The sequence below is a fragment of the Alexandromys fortis genome, unplaced genomic scaffold (assembly GCF_014885135.2).
Source record: "Alexandromys fortis isolate MF-2015 unplaced genomic scaffold, M_Fortis_MF-2015_v1.1 scaffold_4, whole genome shotgun sequence".
In the NCBI taxonomy this organism is placed as follows: domain Eukaryota; kingdom Metazoa; phylum Chordata; class Mammalia; order Rodentia; family Cricetidae; genus Alexandromys; species Alexandromys fortis.
This window is the reverse complement of record NW_026067944.1, coordinates 24,460,345-24,475,281: the sequence shown is the minus strand read 5'-3', so window position 1 is coordinate 24,475,281 and position 14,937 is coordinate 24,460,345. Positions and strand designations below refer to the sequence as shown.

The window sequence follows — 14,937 nt, the reverse complement described above, 5'->3', positions numbered from 1 at the left end:
TCTTTCTTAAGAATTGGATCATCTTCGGCATGGTCTGCCGGCAGTGAGCTCCAGGTTTTGTGTCCTGAATCTTTCTCCTTTGCATTTAGCTGGGGGAGGGAAGTAAAAATCAGGTACAATAAAGGTCACCCTTTAAAGTATGCAGATCAATGGCTGTCAGCACGTCCACAAGGTTGTGTATGTCATCCCTCATCCATCGTCCCCGTTAAGAACCCCATACCTCTGAGCACTCACTTCCGTCCTCCTCGCTCTCCTCCAGCCTCTGTTCTTCCTCCTCTTTGTGGATGTGCTTGCTCTGAGCATGCTGTATAAGCAGAGCCCTACAGCAAATGGGGCCCCCCGACTCTCCCATTCTCCCACTTGTATTCTAGCACAGTTCCCGCTCCTCATTCCTTTCTGTGACTACACAATATCCCATTAATGGACACACCACATTCTCTCTCTCCACTCTCAGCTCATCAGCCTTTCCGTTCTTCCTGCGATTGGTGCCGTGGGCTTCTGTGTTCTAGTTCGGATAGACATGCTGCTTTTGGTTCTTTTGGATGTATCTCTAGGAGGAGGTCATAGGTCATATGGCAACTGTTTTCCTTTTTGAAGAACTTCCTGATTGTTAACAATTCGACTGCACTATTTTTATCTCAGTGGCCCTGTGCGTGGATTCCTTTCTGTCTCTTATCATCTGTTTGCTCTGAGCCATGTCCGTATGAGGGAGATGGTGGCTCCATGGGGTTTTGGTTTGCAATTCCCTGATAATCGATGACATTAAGGATCTTTTAAAGTACCTATCAGTAATTTGTATGTTTTTCTAATACATGTCTATTTGAATATTTTGTCTATTTTAAAAACTAGTTGTCTTTTTATTACTGAATTTAAAAAAATATTCCAGAGACTAGACCTTTTTCACTTTAAAACTGTTTTCCTGGTCTCTAAGTTATCTCTTCACTCCAGACAGTGTCCGCGTCCTTCAAAGCACAGAAGCTTCCTTATTTTTTATTTTTGGCCTTTTCACTATTAATAAAATATTTATCTTATTGTTTTGAGAGGGAGAGAGGTGTGTGTTTGTGTGTGTGTGTGTGTGCGTGTGTTCATGCTCCCAAGGTGGCCAGAAGAGGGTGCTAGACACTGTGCATCTGGAGTGACAGGTGGATGTGAGCCACCTAATGTGGGTGCCGCGAACTGAACTCTGGTCTAACACCTCAGCCCTGTTTCCAGCCAGAGCCTCACGGCCTTGTACAGAACTCCGCCTTTGGACTTTTTCTCTATTTCCCCTTCTTATTGATCAGGAATCCTGGCTGGAAATCTGCTGGTCATCCTCATTGTCTTTCCTCCAGGAAGGTTGGGGCTCCCATACCCTCTGGGGTCTTTCGAGGTCTTTATCTGAGGCATTTCTCCTGTTTGCTGTTCCTTAAGTTTCCAAGATCATTACCAGGGTCTTTAGAGTAATCCTGGCAAGAAACCCTGTCTTGAAAAAAAAAAAAAAAAAGAAAAGAAAAAAGTTTCAATGTGTGGCTCAGCTAGCTTGAGCCTCATGATCCCTCCTGCTTCAGCCTTCCAAGTGCTGAGATTACAGGAATGAGCCACCATGTCTTGTCTCTTTGGACTTTAAAGTGCGGTATGTATGTGCGCACGCGCGCGCGTGTGTGTGTGTGTGTGTGTGTGTGTGTGTGAGCACGTGCATGTGTGTACGCACTTGTGTGGGCCAGAGGTAGATGTTTTAGTCTTCCTCCATTGCTTACCATCTTATTAGTTTTGAGATAGTGTCCTTCTCTGAACATGTCGATTGCTGATGTACCTGGCCAGTCAGCAAAACCCAGGGATCCCCCTTTCTCTGTCTCCCCAGGGTTAGGATTACAGCTGCTCTTTGCTAGGTTTGCCTTAGATAGATCCTTAGAAGTGAGACTCGGGTCCTCTTCTGACTGAGCCACTCCCCCAACCCCCTATGGGCATCTTTTAAAACTTCTTTCTTCTTGGTGCTGGCAATTGAACTCACACCTCACACCTATACCTCCTGCCTATTGGTCATTTAGCTCTTTCTTAAACCAATCAGAAGGCACCTTATTCAAACACACGTCTTTACAATGTACACAAAGTTTACTCCACAACAGTGTGACTTTCTCATGTTGATGAATCGTGCCAAGTTTTCTCATATAAATAAGTTTCAGCAGTACATACAAATGTCCGTTCCCCCACACCCTTGCCAACCTTTAGTCCTGAATGACTGACTTTGGAGTGGCTGGTGTGGGTTTGTGATCCATGTGGTTTGGCCAGGGCTCTGCTCTCGGGGCTGCTCTGCTCTCGGGGCTCCCCAGCTCTCGGAGCTCCCCAGCTCTCAGCATGCCCATATCCGCCCACTGCTGCGTCTTTACTGCCATTTCAGCAGTGGTTGCCCAGAAATGACGGCAACTACTGCCATTTTTGCTTGGGACAAGTCCAGAGGTTCTATTACCTATACAGTTAGGAGATGTAAATTTTACTTATAAGTTATACATTTTTACCAGTTTCAACTTTCAGTGCTGTAGTTTTTTTCAAACATCACTTGCCTGTGTTTTTTATGAAAATATGCTGTAAAAATGACTTTATGACAAAAATTAGCTAAGTTATAGGCTTTAAGTCACAACACAAGAACTTGGTACTTCTCTATTTAAAGTATTTCCCTGAGATTAATGGAATTGTCTTATGTATAATTGTGACAGGGTTTCTGGTGACACACACAGGGGGAAGCATAAAAAGAGACAGAACACACCCTCAGCCCCCAGGAAGTGAGCTTGTTTTACTTAGTATTCACACCCTTCCAGACCTAAGGGATGGGCCCTCTCCACTTATAGACCGATGCTGTTTAATGTCCTCCAGCTCCTCTGCAACAGCAAAACCAACGTTTAACCACTCACTACACAGGAGAACCTCCTTTTTGATATTTATTTAAAAACAATAAGTTCTGTTTGGGCAGTGGTGGTGGCACACACCTTTAATTCCAGCACTCGGGAGGGGAGGCAGGTGCATCTCAGTGAGTTCGAGGCCAGCCTGGTCTACAAAGCAAGTTCCAGGACAGCCAGGACTGTTACGCACATAAATCCTGTCTCAAAAAAAAAATAAATAAAACCTAATAATAATAATAAGTGATGTGCACACAGGACAGAACATTTAAATTTTTTTTTTAAATTCCCACTTATCTCCGATGGAAACGGACACAAAACTAGGTAGGAATCGAAGAGACAGTTCAGCAACTAAGAGAACATTTACTGCTCTTGCAAAGAACCAGGGTTTGGTTTACCGAGGACCAGGGTTCTGTTCCCAGCATCTATGTGGTGTGTAACTCCGGTTCCAAATGATCTGACTCCTGCTTCTGACCTCTGAAAACTTCTGCACACACACACACACACACACACACACACACACACACACACACACACATGATGTGAGAAGTCCTTCTATATATGTGTTGCTTTTATTGGTTAATGAATAAAGAATCTTGCTTGGCCTGTGATAGGGCAGAGTAGAGTTAGGTGGGGAAAACTAAACTGAATGCTGGGAGGAAGAAGACGGTTTCTCTGGAGTCAAGAGAAACCAGAGGGGAAAGACACAAGCTGGCAGTTGGAACCTTGCCAGTAGGCCACAATCCTTGCGGTAAAATATAAAATAGTAGAAATGGGTTAATTTAAGAGATAAGAGTGATCTAGAAATATACATAAGGTGATAGGCCAAGCAATGTTGTAATTAATACAGTTTCTGTATGGTTATTTTGGGGCTGAGCAGCCAGGAACAAACAAGCAGCCTCCTACAACACACACACACACACACACACAGAGTGAAAATTATACACTCAGACATGCACACATATACATAACATAAAATTAATTAATGTATATTTTAAAAAATAGATGCCACATATTTTCAGTGGTTAATGTATTCTTAGGAATGTCATAGCACATGGTGGAGAATACACGCACCCAGCGGGCTCTTCCTCAGCTAACCTTGAATATAGGCATAGGGATCGGGCTTGATACCCAGATTTACAGCCTAGACCTGGCACTGGGGGAGGGTGGAAACTAAGAGATGACCTTAGCTGGTATGTATTTCAGGCGCTGTTGGATAAGAAGAATAAAGTGCTAGACGGAAAGAAGCCTCTGCGATTCCTGCAAAAGAACCCCACCCCCCAGGCTCGGCTTCCAACCCCCACGCTGGAGATGCATTCCAGTGTAAGTCTGAAGCTTCTACTTGAAGCACTAAGATCAGGATTGCAGTCAGTTCGTGCCTAGGGTAGTCCGGGTTGGAATTAGGGTAGCAGTGTTAGCGTCTCAAGCTCTGATTTAAAGTCAGTGCCCTCTGTTTTACATTTCCTTTGAGATTTTTGTTTTTAATGTGTAGGGGCATTTTGCCTGCACCGCGTGCATGGATTGACCATGGAGACAAAAAGAGGGCTTTGGATTTCCCGGGAAATGGGTGACAGATGGTTGTGAGCTACCACGGGTATGCTGAAGATGTGAGAGCAGCTAGTGCCCTTAACCCCTGAACTACCTCTTCACCCACCACCCACCCCCAGTTCCCTCTTAACTTGTGTGTAGCAAACATCCAACAAAAACAAATATAATCCATGTGAAATATAAACTATGTAGTCTTTTAAAGAATGAAAACACAAGAATAAAAAATAGCTATTAGAAGGTAATCACCATGTATGTTACAAAAAGAAGGAGAAGGGGAGAGAGAGAGGAGGGTGTGGGAGGAGACAGAGAGAAAGATGGCCTGGCGCAGCGACAGATCCCTGTCATCTCAGCACTGGGGGAGAGGGGCAAAGCAACAGCACTATTCAGATGTATGGAGGACCCCGGTAAGTGGGTGAGGCGTCTCCAGACTATAGCTTTCTTTGGTGGGGTCCCTGACTGGACCGCTTCACACAGTTGGGCCAAGAAAGGCTCCCTCCCCATACCCTGTGCTACCCTCTGGTTACCCATAACCTTCCTCCATTGCCTGTTGCTTGCCTTTTCATCGAGAGGCCTCATCAGATTTCCAGGTTTATTGTCGCTGCACTGGACACACCATTTTATAGATGCATGAAACGTGTTTTGATCAGGGCTTCCATTCAGTCTGCTCTAACTCCTCCCTTCTCCTCCACCATGATTTTCTCCTAATTGCAAGGTCTCTTTTGTAAACCCACCAAGTTTGGCGTGTGCATGGGCCCAGGGCCCTGTAGTGGAGCGTGGCTAGCTTCTCAGGAGTTACATCCCTGCAGAAAGCGGTCCCTCCCTGACTCCCAGCGCCAGAACTGTTTACATAAGTCGGTGTTTCTAGCTGACGACTCTCACCACTATGTTCTGATTTGCCAGTAGAGCTACCTCGTGTGAAGAGCGCCCTGCTCTAGCCACTTCCTTCATTACTCAGAAGCAAACATGAAAACCCCAATGTTGAAGGACATTGTTAGCTGTATTTGTGGATTCAGAACGAGTTTTTCTGGGAGTGGCTCCAGGTGCAGGGCTAACTTGGCGGTCCCGTCGTTTCTCTTTTAGGCTCTCGTCATGACGTATTGCTCATAATAAAAGTGACACATTTTAATGATACAGTATATAATATTTAAGACACCATGTATTCAATGGCAACAGTGGACCCACACCTCAGTTCTCTTTCAATTCTTTTGACATCTCCCACAGTCTCACTCTTGAAAGAGGTCCCCCCAAAAACGTACGATGCTCTAGTTGCTGCCGTCCTCACCCAGTCCTCCCTTTGTCTCTTTAGGAAGAAGGAGAAAAAGAAATGGCTGTGATCTATCTGCAGAAGTTACTCCGGGGCAGAGTCGTACAGAACATGGTGCGTAGGTCAGACCACTGGCCAGCGTTTGTCCCGCGATCGTGAACGCTGGAAACCGATCTGTGCTTCTGCCAAAGCCAATTCCTACATGCACCTTGCCCTCTTATTCCGCTGTGTTTTGGGATTAGCTCCCCTTCCCTCCCAGTGTCGTCCTTGTCCGGGCCGTCCTTGTCCGTCGGGGCCACACAAGGTCAAGATGAGTGGAATCACCTGCCCGTCCTGTGCCACAGTTATAACTTGGGCTATGTGAACTTCTTTTTCTTTTGTGGAATTGCTAACTCCCCAGATATGTGCATCTTAATTTTGACGGTTAGAACATTATAAACCAAGAGGGACTCCCTAATTTTCTATTATGCCTTAAAACAATTAAGTTTGCATAGAGTGAGCAATGTTTGTGTTAGAAACACAAAGTCGTTATAGTTTTGAGCTATATACCCGTGTGTATTCTTTTTTTTTTCTTTCTTCCTACCAGAAATCTCATTTTAGAAAGAAGTAGTTTGAGTCTGAGGGATGGTCCCTTAACAGGCAGCAGGCCCAGTGCTGGTCCTGACTTTAAGCTTTGGCCAGATGATCTCTGAGGCTGCAATAGACACACCTCACTTTAAAACACACAAATCCCTGTTCCACGACTCTCCCTCGTGAGGCTGTCATTTCTTGAGAGACTGCGAGTCCAGGGCAGCTGGTGAGCGCCTGTGCTCAGCCCTGTGCTTCCTCTCCTTAATCCGCGGAGAAGCTTGCAGTTCCCTTCCGGTAGCGATTGTGTGCTATGAACCCAGGGGCTAGTTCATCGGAAAAGCAAACTGGCCTCAAATAGTGCTGTCGTAGGGTTTTGTTTTGTTTGTTTGCTTTGTCTTTTTAAAGAGGGCGTAGTAAGTGAGCAGCAGAACCTGCAGCTGGCACATGCCTCCCAGCTCACGGTGCTGCTCTGGTAACAGGTAACTCTTTCTGGATTTGCTTTGGTGCAGATGTTTGAGGGCAAAGAGAAGCGGCTGGAGTTGATCATGGAGTTGCGCACCAGCCACGCCCTTCAAGAGGACGACAAGCTAGTGAAGAAAGCGGAGAAGCAAGTGACCCTGGCCCTGCAGCGGCAGCGGAACCTGCATGAGAACAAGGTTCTGTCCTTTGCGCCCTTTGTGGCTTGCTGCGCCTTCCTCTCTAGGGGTGGCTACTGTCCGGTGAACAGCGCTGTAATAACAATAGATGAAAAGATTCTAGCAATTGCTCTACAGCCCAGTCACACAGCATTCTGCAGCAGCCCACATTACATGGGGTGTGCCCTCGCTGAATCTAACGGGTGCTCTTGTCTTTACTTAAAAAAATAAAAAGAAACCTCAAAATCAAACCAAACAAATACACTTTTTCCAACTTTAAGATTTCCCCTTTTGATTTATCTGAAGCATTGACTAATGCTGCCCAACTCCCCGAAGCCTGGATATAGTGGAATGTCTAAAGGAGTAACAGCAGCAACACAAAAGTAACATGAAAAAGCACAGTATGAGGTTTCTTTTAAAACATTGACCCTTAGTTGTAGACCTTTGGAGCCACACATGAATTGCTCCTGCTGGTGGAGGTACCCATTAAATACGCCACTGTCTCGGCACGTTTGGCGACTTCTGTCAGGCTTCTCCTGCTCTGCCGTCTGACGTAACTAACAATGGCAACCCCCCCCCCCATCCAGCATTCATCTCTCTGTGATCGCTCTCAAGTGTCACCGACTATACCACAGTTATTTCCTCCTATTCCCAGATGTCTGCAAACCAAGCCTCAAAATGAATCGATTTGCTGGCTAGTGTTAAAGTAGTAGGGCTTACAGCAGCACTGTTTGACCCACTTTTAATAAGCACACACGACTCCCGTGCTACATGGGAATTGAGCACAAATAAGAAGCTCACCTTGGGAATGACTGCGGCTTTACTGTTTTATACGGCAGCAATGCCATTGGTGTCCAGTGGGCTTGGGGGAGTAGGCGCAGGTGAGGCAATAAGAGCGTCCCAAGCTGTGCCACCTAAAAGCAGGACCCATGAAAGTTGAGGCTACTGTGGACCTGGAGTTCTGACTCGGGTGGTCCTGGAGTCTTGGAGATGTTTGGACAGGATGGTAAGCCGTGAACGCAGGAGGTCCTGGGGTGCGACGGGGAAAATGCCCTCCTTAGCCCTTTGAGGTGCATGGAGCTAAGCCAACTATGAATAGCCAAGCTAGATGCAAATGTCTGTTGAGAAATAGTGTCGCTCCTCCAAAGACTGTGTATCTCTGGTCCTATCAAGGTGCAGGGACCTGAGGGAGGGTGTGCTCCACAGGTTTAGCAATGCTGGTCTCGCTACCTCTTTCCACTTCTGTGGGAAACTGTCCAGGAAACACAGCTTCACTTCATGAGGAATTAGTGAAATTCTGTAGCAGAATGCCTCCCAAGCGCGTTTGCTTTCAAATTGTGTTTCCTGACCCGATCATCCCTGGCTATGTTCCCTGCAAAGGAATGGGGTTGGACATGAAAAGGCAGCTGTGACTCTTACGATAGCACCCACCCCTACCCTGGAAGTTAAAGCGTTTTGGTCCATGATGACAGGCAGAGAAGCCACCCTCTCTGGGCTGAGCATCCACTGTTGATACATGAGCAGTGACGTGCCCTAGCTTTACCTGTCGGCACCCCTGTTTAAAACAAAACAAAAAATGTCGTGCTTCAGGACTTGAAAGTATGTGTGGGTGAGGATGGGGATGAGGGAGCTGGCCTAACAACTGCCCTTGACAGATGGCCTCAGCCAGTGACCTCATTGTCCCCAAGACCCGAGACTATCCCTTCCCTTTAGACGCAAACCAGAGGGGTGCAGAGTAGAGCCCTCAGTGCTAAAGTGGCATGTGGTGGGGAGATGGAGGACTGTCCCTTACATTTAGGAGAGGGAAGCCAAGCAGGTAAGGCATCTTAAACACATTTCTGTGTGAAAGCCTGGACACGGATATCCACATACCAGTGACTTCCTCCTGGCCAAGCTCCCCACGGGCCCATTATTTTACCCCAACAATATACGGACATCTAAGCTTTATTCTGTGCTGGTTCAAAGATAATTGTTAATAGTTTTGAAGTTATTTTTTTAAAGATTTATTTATTTATTATGTATACAACATTCTGCCTCCATGTATGCCCACATGCCAGAAGAGGGCACCAGACCTCATAACAGAACTCACAACTTCTGGAAGTGCAGCCAGTGCTCTTAACCACTGAGCCATCTCTCCAACCCCTAGTTTTAAAGTTATTAGGTTTAGAAAGTACCGTGGTTTTTCAGTTTCACGTTATTCATTGTTTTTAAAGCTCTTCAAGTTGGTAGACGAAGAGCAGATATTTAAAAATTAAAAGTTCTCATGAGTGAATTTCTAGGAAGTTCTACTTCATTAAATTGAATGCAATGTTAATGTCTTGTTTTCCTTCATGTCTGACATTCTGCATAAAATTGAACAAAAAAAATTACATTGTGTGTCTTGCTGAGACAATGTTTCAGTAAGTCAAGCTGGGTGGTGGTGCACTCCTTTACTCCCAGCACTTGGGAGGCAGAGGCAAGCGGATCTCTGTGAGTTCGAGACCAGCCTGGTCTACAAGAGCTATTTCCAGGACAGGCTCCAAAACCAGAGAAACCCTGTCTCGAAAAACAAAAACAATGTTTCAGTAAGTCCTCTTCATGACTTGAGAACTGTGAACCCTGAGGACTTTCTCAGATCTGCTTTCTCAGGTCTAAGTTTGTGTTACATTTTCCAACAAGTGCCCAGGGATGGGGGTCACCAGGGCATAATATTCCTGGTGAAGGCTGTTGTAACAAGAAGTTGCCTTGCTTGGTTATTCTGGGTTGCCCAACACTTGAGAACCACCGTTCTGAATGGAGCTCGTCCTTAAAGTCTTTCTCGTTTCTAAGTTGTCAGTCATCGAAAACCATCTGGGTGACCTGGAAGGGAGAGTGCTGGCCGACATGCTTGACTTCCTGTCCAAGGAGCTGGTGAGGCTGCAGGAGGAGAGGAGGATCCACGCCTTTGCGATGCTGGCTGAGCGCCAACGGCGCATGCGGGAGGCCGAAGAGAGTGGTCGACGGCAGGTGGAGCAAAGGCGCCTGCAGCAAGAGGACCAGATATTTAAGGAGGCAAGTGGGGCAGCGGGGCGTCGTAAACTTCCTAGATCCAGGACTTACGGGGAGCCAGGTTTAACCAAAGACATCTCCTGGGATGTCTCACGAAATCATACAGACACTTCATGATTTAAATGGGATCTGGGTTTGTGTTCATCTTGTTTCCACTCTGCACTAAAGAGTACAAAGGCATTGTGGGTACTCTGGATGGAAGACGCAGGCACAGCCCTTCCCTCCTTCAATTTAAATAACACGGAACATGCACATAATTATAGAATTTGAAATTCTGTGGAGGGAGAAGGGAGGCAACGATGGGGTCCTCTTTAAAGGATATGGTCAAGAGTGGCGAGTAGTCCATGGCTTACGTGACTGTGACTGCTCCTTTGGAAGGTCGGTAGGTGGAGAGGATGGCGGGTCAGGGGCAGAATCAGGAGTTCATCGGAAACTTAGCTTGGACAGTTGAGTGGAAAGGCAGAGATTTCAGTCTCATCTGGGAAGGACACAAAAGAGTTAATAACTTTCTTGGTTTGACTTAAGGACCGCTTTGTGTGAGCACATCTGTGACCGGTATTTCTCTCCCCTCCCTCATCTCTGTGTTATAACCCAGCTATCTAGCGTCCTGTGTCTTTATAGCTTGCTTCCTGAATAAATGCTCAACTTCACAAGGGCAAGTGTGCCGTGTACTCACGTTGTGCTCTCTGCACCATCAGCGTGGGCCCTGGACACACTAGACATTCGACAAATATGTCTTGGGTTATAATGTATTGCACTGCCATTAAGATGCTAACATCAGAAAGGTGTGGGGCATAAGGTTGATATTGGGGTTCAAGGTACATAAAGAGTAAGTATCACGCTGGGCGGTGGTGGCGCACACCTTTAATCCCAGCACTTGGGAGGCAGAGGCAGGTGGATCTCTGTGAGTTTGAGGCCAGCCTGGTCTACAGAGTGAGTTTCAGGACAGGTTCCAAAGCTACAGAGAAACCCTGTCTGGAATATATATATATAAAAAGAATAAGTATCACATACTTAGGTTACACCTTTGGGCCCTCTAAGAAACAGGCCACACAGGTCTCGGTGCCTATCAGCAGCCCAAGCAGAGTCCTGGGTATTATCTCAGATTCAAAGAAATATTCAGACATAAAAATGTTCTTGCCTCCATGAGACTCACAGTTTGTTGAGACAAAGACACACACACAAAGTAGTGTTGATGCTGGTGATACTTTCTGTGTGTGTGTGTATGTGTACACACACTCATGCATGTGTGTGAAACAAACAAAGCTAAGTGGTTTCGCCTGAGATTACATAGTTAGTGAGTAAAATTCTAAAGCTAAATAAGCACTCACTAGGACCCTCATGAAAGTGGACACAGGCTGTGGTCAGGAAGGACCCCGTGGTCTTCTTAGGCACTAGCAGCGACTATATGGGTACTGATTTTATCCTAATTCGTTATATTATGTGCTCTGCATAACAAAAAAAACCCTCTGTATTCTATCTCATAATTTCAATAAATCTTCAAAAAGTGATTAAGGGCCGTTATGACTTGGAACCCTTTCTCTTTCTGCTCTAGAGCCTCTAAAATATGGCCCTTGTGGCAACTTAAGGTGACTACTGTCCGCAAAGGTTTCGTGTCCATAAAATAAAACATAAAAAGAGAGAGAAAGAAGAGGGGGAAGCTAAGTCTTTCTTGGGCATATCACCTCAGCTCGTATTGACTTGGCCTGGCCTTGGTCATGTGGTCCTCCAGAAACTGGAACTAGGAAATGTAGGCCTTCCGTACCTGTTTGCCTAGCTGAAATCCAAAGATTCTGTTATTTAAGATAAAAGACAGCAAGGGTATTAGGAAATATTCCTTAACCTCTGCTACAGTTAGGTGGCCTGGCCAAGTCACACAACTGATAAGAACAACCGGGATCCAAACCAGGCTTTTGATCATCTTTATTTTGTAGAGCTTTTAACCATCATCCAAGTAAGACCCAGGATCCAAGTTATGAGATGGGTAAGTGGCTTGGGCTGCCCAGAAAACATAGGCAGATGGATGAGAAACAGAGCAGTGGCTAATGAAAGAAATACATGAACTGTGAGGTCATTAAGCAATGTCTGTGTGGTTTCTGTACTGGCAACAATAGAAGTTCTTAAGCGGTGTATATATTTTAATCTCGGCAGTTGATTAAAGTCCACCAAAGCACTGTGACCTCCTACCTGGAGGACATCATCCTGAACACCGAAGAGAGAACTGCGGAGGAACAAGCCAGGGCCGAAATCGAGAGGATCGCCGAGGAAATCAACGACATCGCTTATGAAATGGAAAGCCGGTAGGCATCACAGAAAAGACTGGGCAATGGATGATGACATTACTGTTATTCAACTGTAATCTTTCAGACCCTCAGGCCCCGCCATGCTCTGATGTCTGTTGCTTTGCTAGCAGACCTCACTGGGACTCAACATGCCCATACCCCTCTTGGTAGGAGCACTGTGGACTGAATCCTTTGTCTTCCTCTATCCTTCTGGTCCATTTCCATCCTATACATTACAATACCCAGAACATAAAAGCAGAGTAGATATATGCATTTGACAAATATTTGATTATTTGGACTGAATCCCAGTATGTTTTAGACTTCCAAGTATTTGCTGAATTTTTAACATGTGCCTTCCTCATAGCAGGCAGGATGGGGTCAAATTCTAATGTTTTTATGAAGTCAAACAAGCTTGCCAGGGATGTGCTCTTTCAGGTCATCCAATCAAGGGAAAGGTGACAGTGGCATTGAGGAATGGCTTGTGTAGGTCACGTGGGTCTCAGTGACTATCAGCAGCCCAAGCAGAGAAAGCGGGAGTTCATTTTTTTATTTATCCGCTCAATTTTTTTGACGTTGTTTTCTAGTCGAACGTCTCTTCAGTCAGAGGAGATTGTTGCCGAGTTGGTTTATAGTTTTCTCATCCCAGAGGTACAGAAAGACTTCGTCAAAGAGAAAGGTAAGGGGTGTAATTCTAGACAAAGGTGGAGTGGCATTTCATTTTTATTTTAATAAATAAAGCTTGCCTGAGGATCAGAAAAGTAAAACAGCCCCCCCCCCCCCGGCCAGCCGTACAGACCAGGCAGCATTGACACACACTTTTAATCTCAGTAGCCACACTAGCTTGCCATAGAAACCAGGCAGTATTGGTGCACGCCCTTAATCCCAGAACTAGAGAGGATTATTAAATGGGAGGAGACAGCTCTCAGTCTCATTCTGAGGTTTCCTAGAGGCCGAATCACCATTTCGGACTGAGGTTGAGGCAAGAGCCAGTGGCTGGCTGGTTGGCTTTTATGACCTTCATATTGAACCCCTTTTTTTCTGTCATTGAGTTTTTATTAATTGTGCTTCACAGAGGTGTGGGGATTTCTGAAAAAGCAGTGGGTTCTTGCTTCAGAGTTTATTGCTTTCTTCCTGAAGCTTGACTGCAGAAACTAAACACCTCCAGCAGGGGGCAGAATCCGCTCCCGTCAGATTGGCAGAACGCCAATTCCTTTAACAGGAAGTTCTGAATTTCCCAGGGAATTTTATGCCTTGACCCACACACTTGCGACCTTTTGCAGACCAGGGCAGAAACAGTGGGTACTGAGGCAGGGGTGCCTGAAGAATCTAAAGACACCCTGTTGCTAATAGAATTTCTGCTGGGGTGACATGTAAGTATAACAGTTTCAATTTGTCCTTTGTCAAAAATGGCAAGTTTTAAAATAATGGTGATTTTAGTCAATAGGAAAGGAAAGAATGTGTCTTAAAGAGAAAAGGACCCTGGGGCTGGAGAGATGGCTTTAGTGGCACATACTGCTCTTCCTGAGGACCTGGGTTTGATTCCCAGCATTCTTCAGGTGGCTTACAACTTCCTGTAACCCCAGCTGCAGGGGGATCTGACACCTCTGACCTCTGACCTCTATGGGGACTTGCATTCATATGGACATCCTCCCGCCCACATATACATAATTAAAATTGTAATAACAATAAAAATTTTAAAGAAGAAGCAAAAGATTCTTTTAGAACCCTTAAACTGTTGGGGCCAGGTCTGATCCCAGAGAGGGGACGTCTTTAGGACAAAACCGTGAAACAGTGGCCCACGGGCCTTTAGCTGGTAGAGAGCCCCGGAGAGACTGAGACAGAAAAGCACAACACTTTGTGCTTGATTAAGGACAAAGGGCTAGTGGACTCTGGTGCATTAGGTCAAAGAATGTTGCTTTTTGCCTACACGTGGTAGCGTAACCTGAGAACAGGACCCCTCTAGCACTGCGCGCTTTAGTCGGCTTACAGTGTCTCTTCTGTCGTCCTAGTGCAATCAGTATATTTACACACATCCTGGCCACCACCCTTAGATTCCCAGCAGCACAAGTCAGTGCTGGACAGAAGAATGTGTGGGTTTTATGTTTTCGTGGGATGCATTGCGGTGTCCATAGCGACAGAGTCAAATACGCAGACCAAGTAATACATATTGTAGTGTAAAGGCCTGCTATGTTTTCAAGATCCCTGAGAATTAATGGTACATACTAAGCCTTCTTCAGAGCCAGCTTTCCTAAGGGAATTGAAAGAGATGGGAGAAAAAAAATGGGCTTATTATTTACCAGTTTGCAATTCCCTCCGGGCGGCAGAAGCAGAAGTCCCAGTTTTGGTTTCCAGCACCCATGTTGGGTGGCTTACAGCCCCGTGTAACTCCAGCTCCGGAGGATCTGGCACTCCTAGCCTCTGAGGGACGCTGCATTCATGAGCACAAGCCTGTACCACATACATAGAAACATTTTAAAGATGAAATGATTAAAAAAAAAAAACCTCTCCCAAATCTCTTTCTGTGCCGAAGGGGAAAGATTTGGAGGGGACATTGAATTTGGGGAACTCAGAGGGAACTGCCAGTGGGTGGGATGGGTGAGTCCTCAACCTCGTCACATAATATCGATTCATTTATATTTTATCTTCATTTCCTTCTACCCATAGACAGAGAATGAACACTCGGGACTTTTATTTCTCATGTACTTCTTAATTTATTTATTTATTTGTGGCAAAGTCTC

The 14,937-nt window shown here is 45.7% G+C and overlaps 1 protein-coding gene across 2 annotated transcripts in view; it reads left to right on the top strand.

Moving 5' to 3' along the window:
- Window positions 1-14,937, top strand: part of Cfap91 (cilia and flagella associated protein 91) — a 51,025-nt gene that overhangs the window by 30,649 nt on the left and 5,439 nt on the right. For both annotated transcript variants that reach the window (XM_050148974.1, XM_050148975.1), the window contains exons 11-16: window positions 4,080-4,196; window positions 5,728-5,799; window positions 6,765-6,911; window positions 9,699-9,920; window positions 12,069-12,217; window positions 12,784-12,875. In XM_050148974.1, coding sequence (XP_050004931.1) covers window positions 4,080-4,196; window positions 5,728-5,799; window positions 6,765-6,911; window positions 9,699-9,920; window positions 12,069-12,217; window positions 12,784-12,875 — 799 coding nt within the window. The remainder of the gene's footprint in view (window positions 1-4,079; window positions 4,197-5,727; window positions 5,800-6,764; window positions 6,912-9,698; window positions 9,921-12,068; window positions 12,218-12,783; window positions 12,876-14,937) is intronic.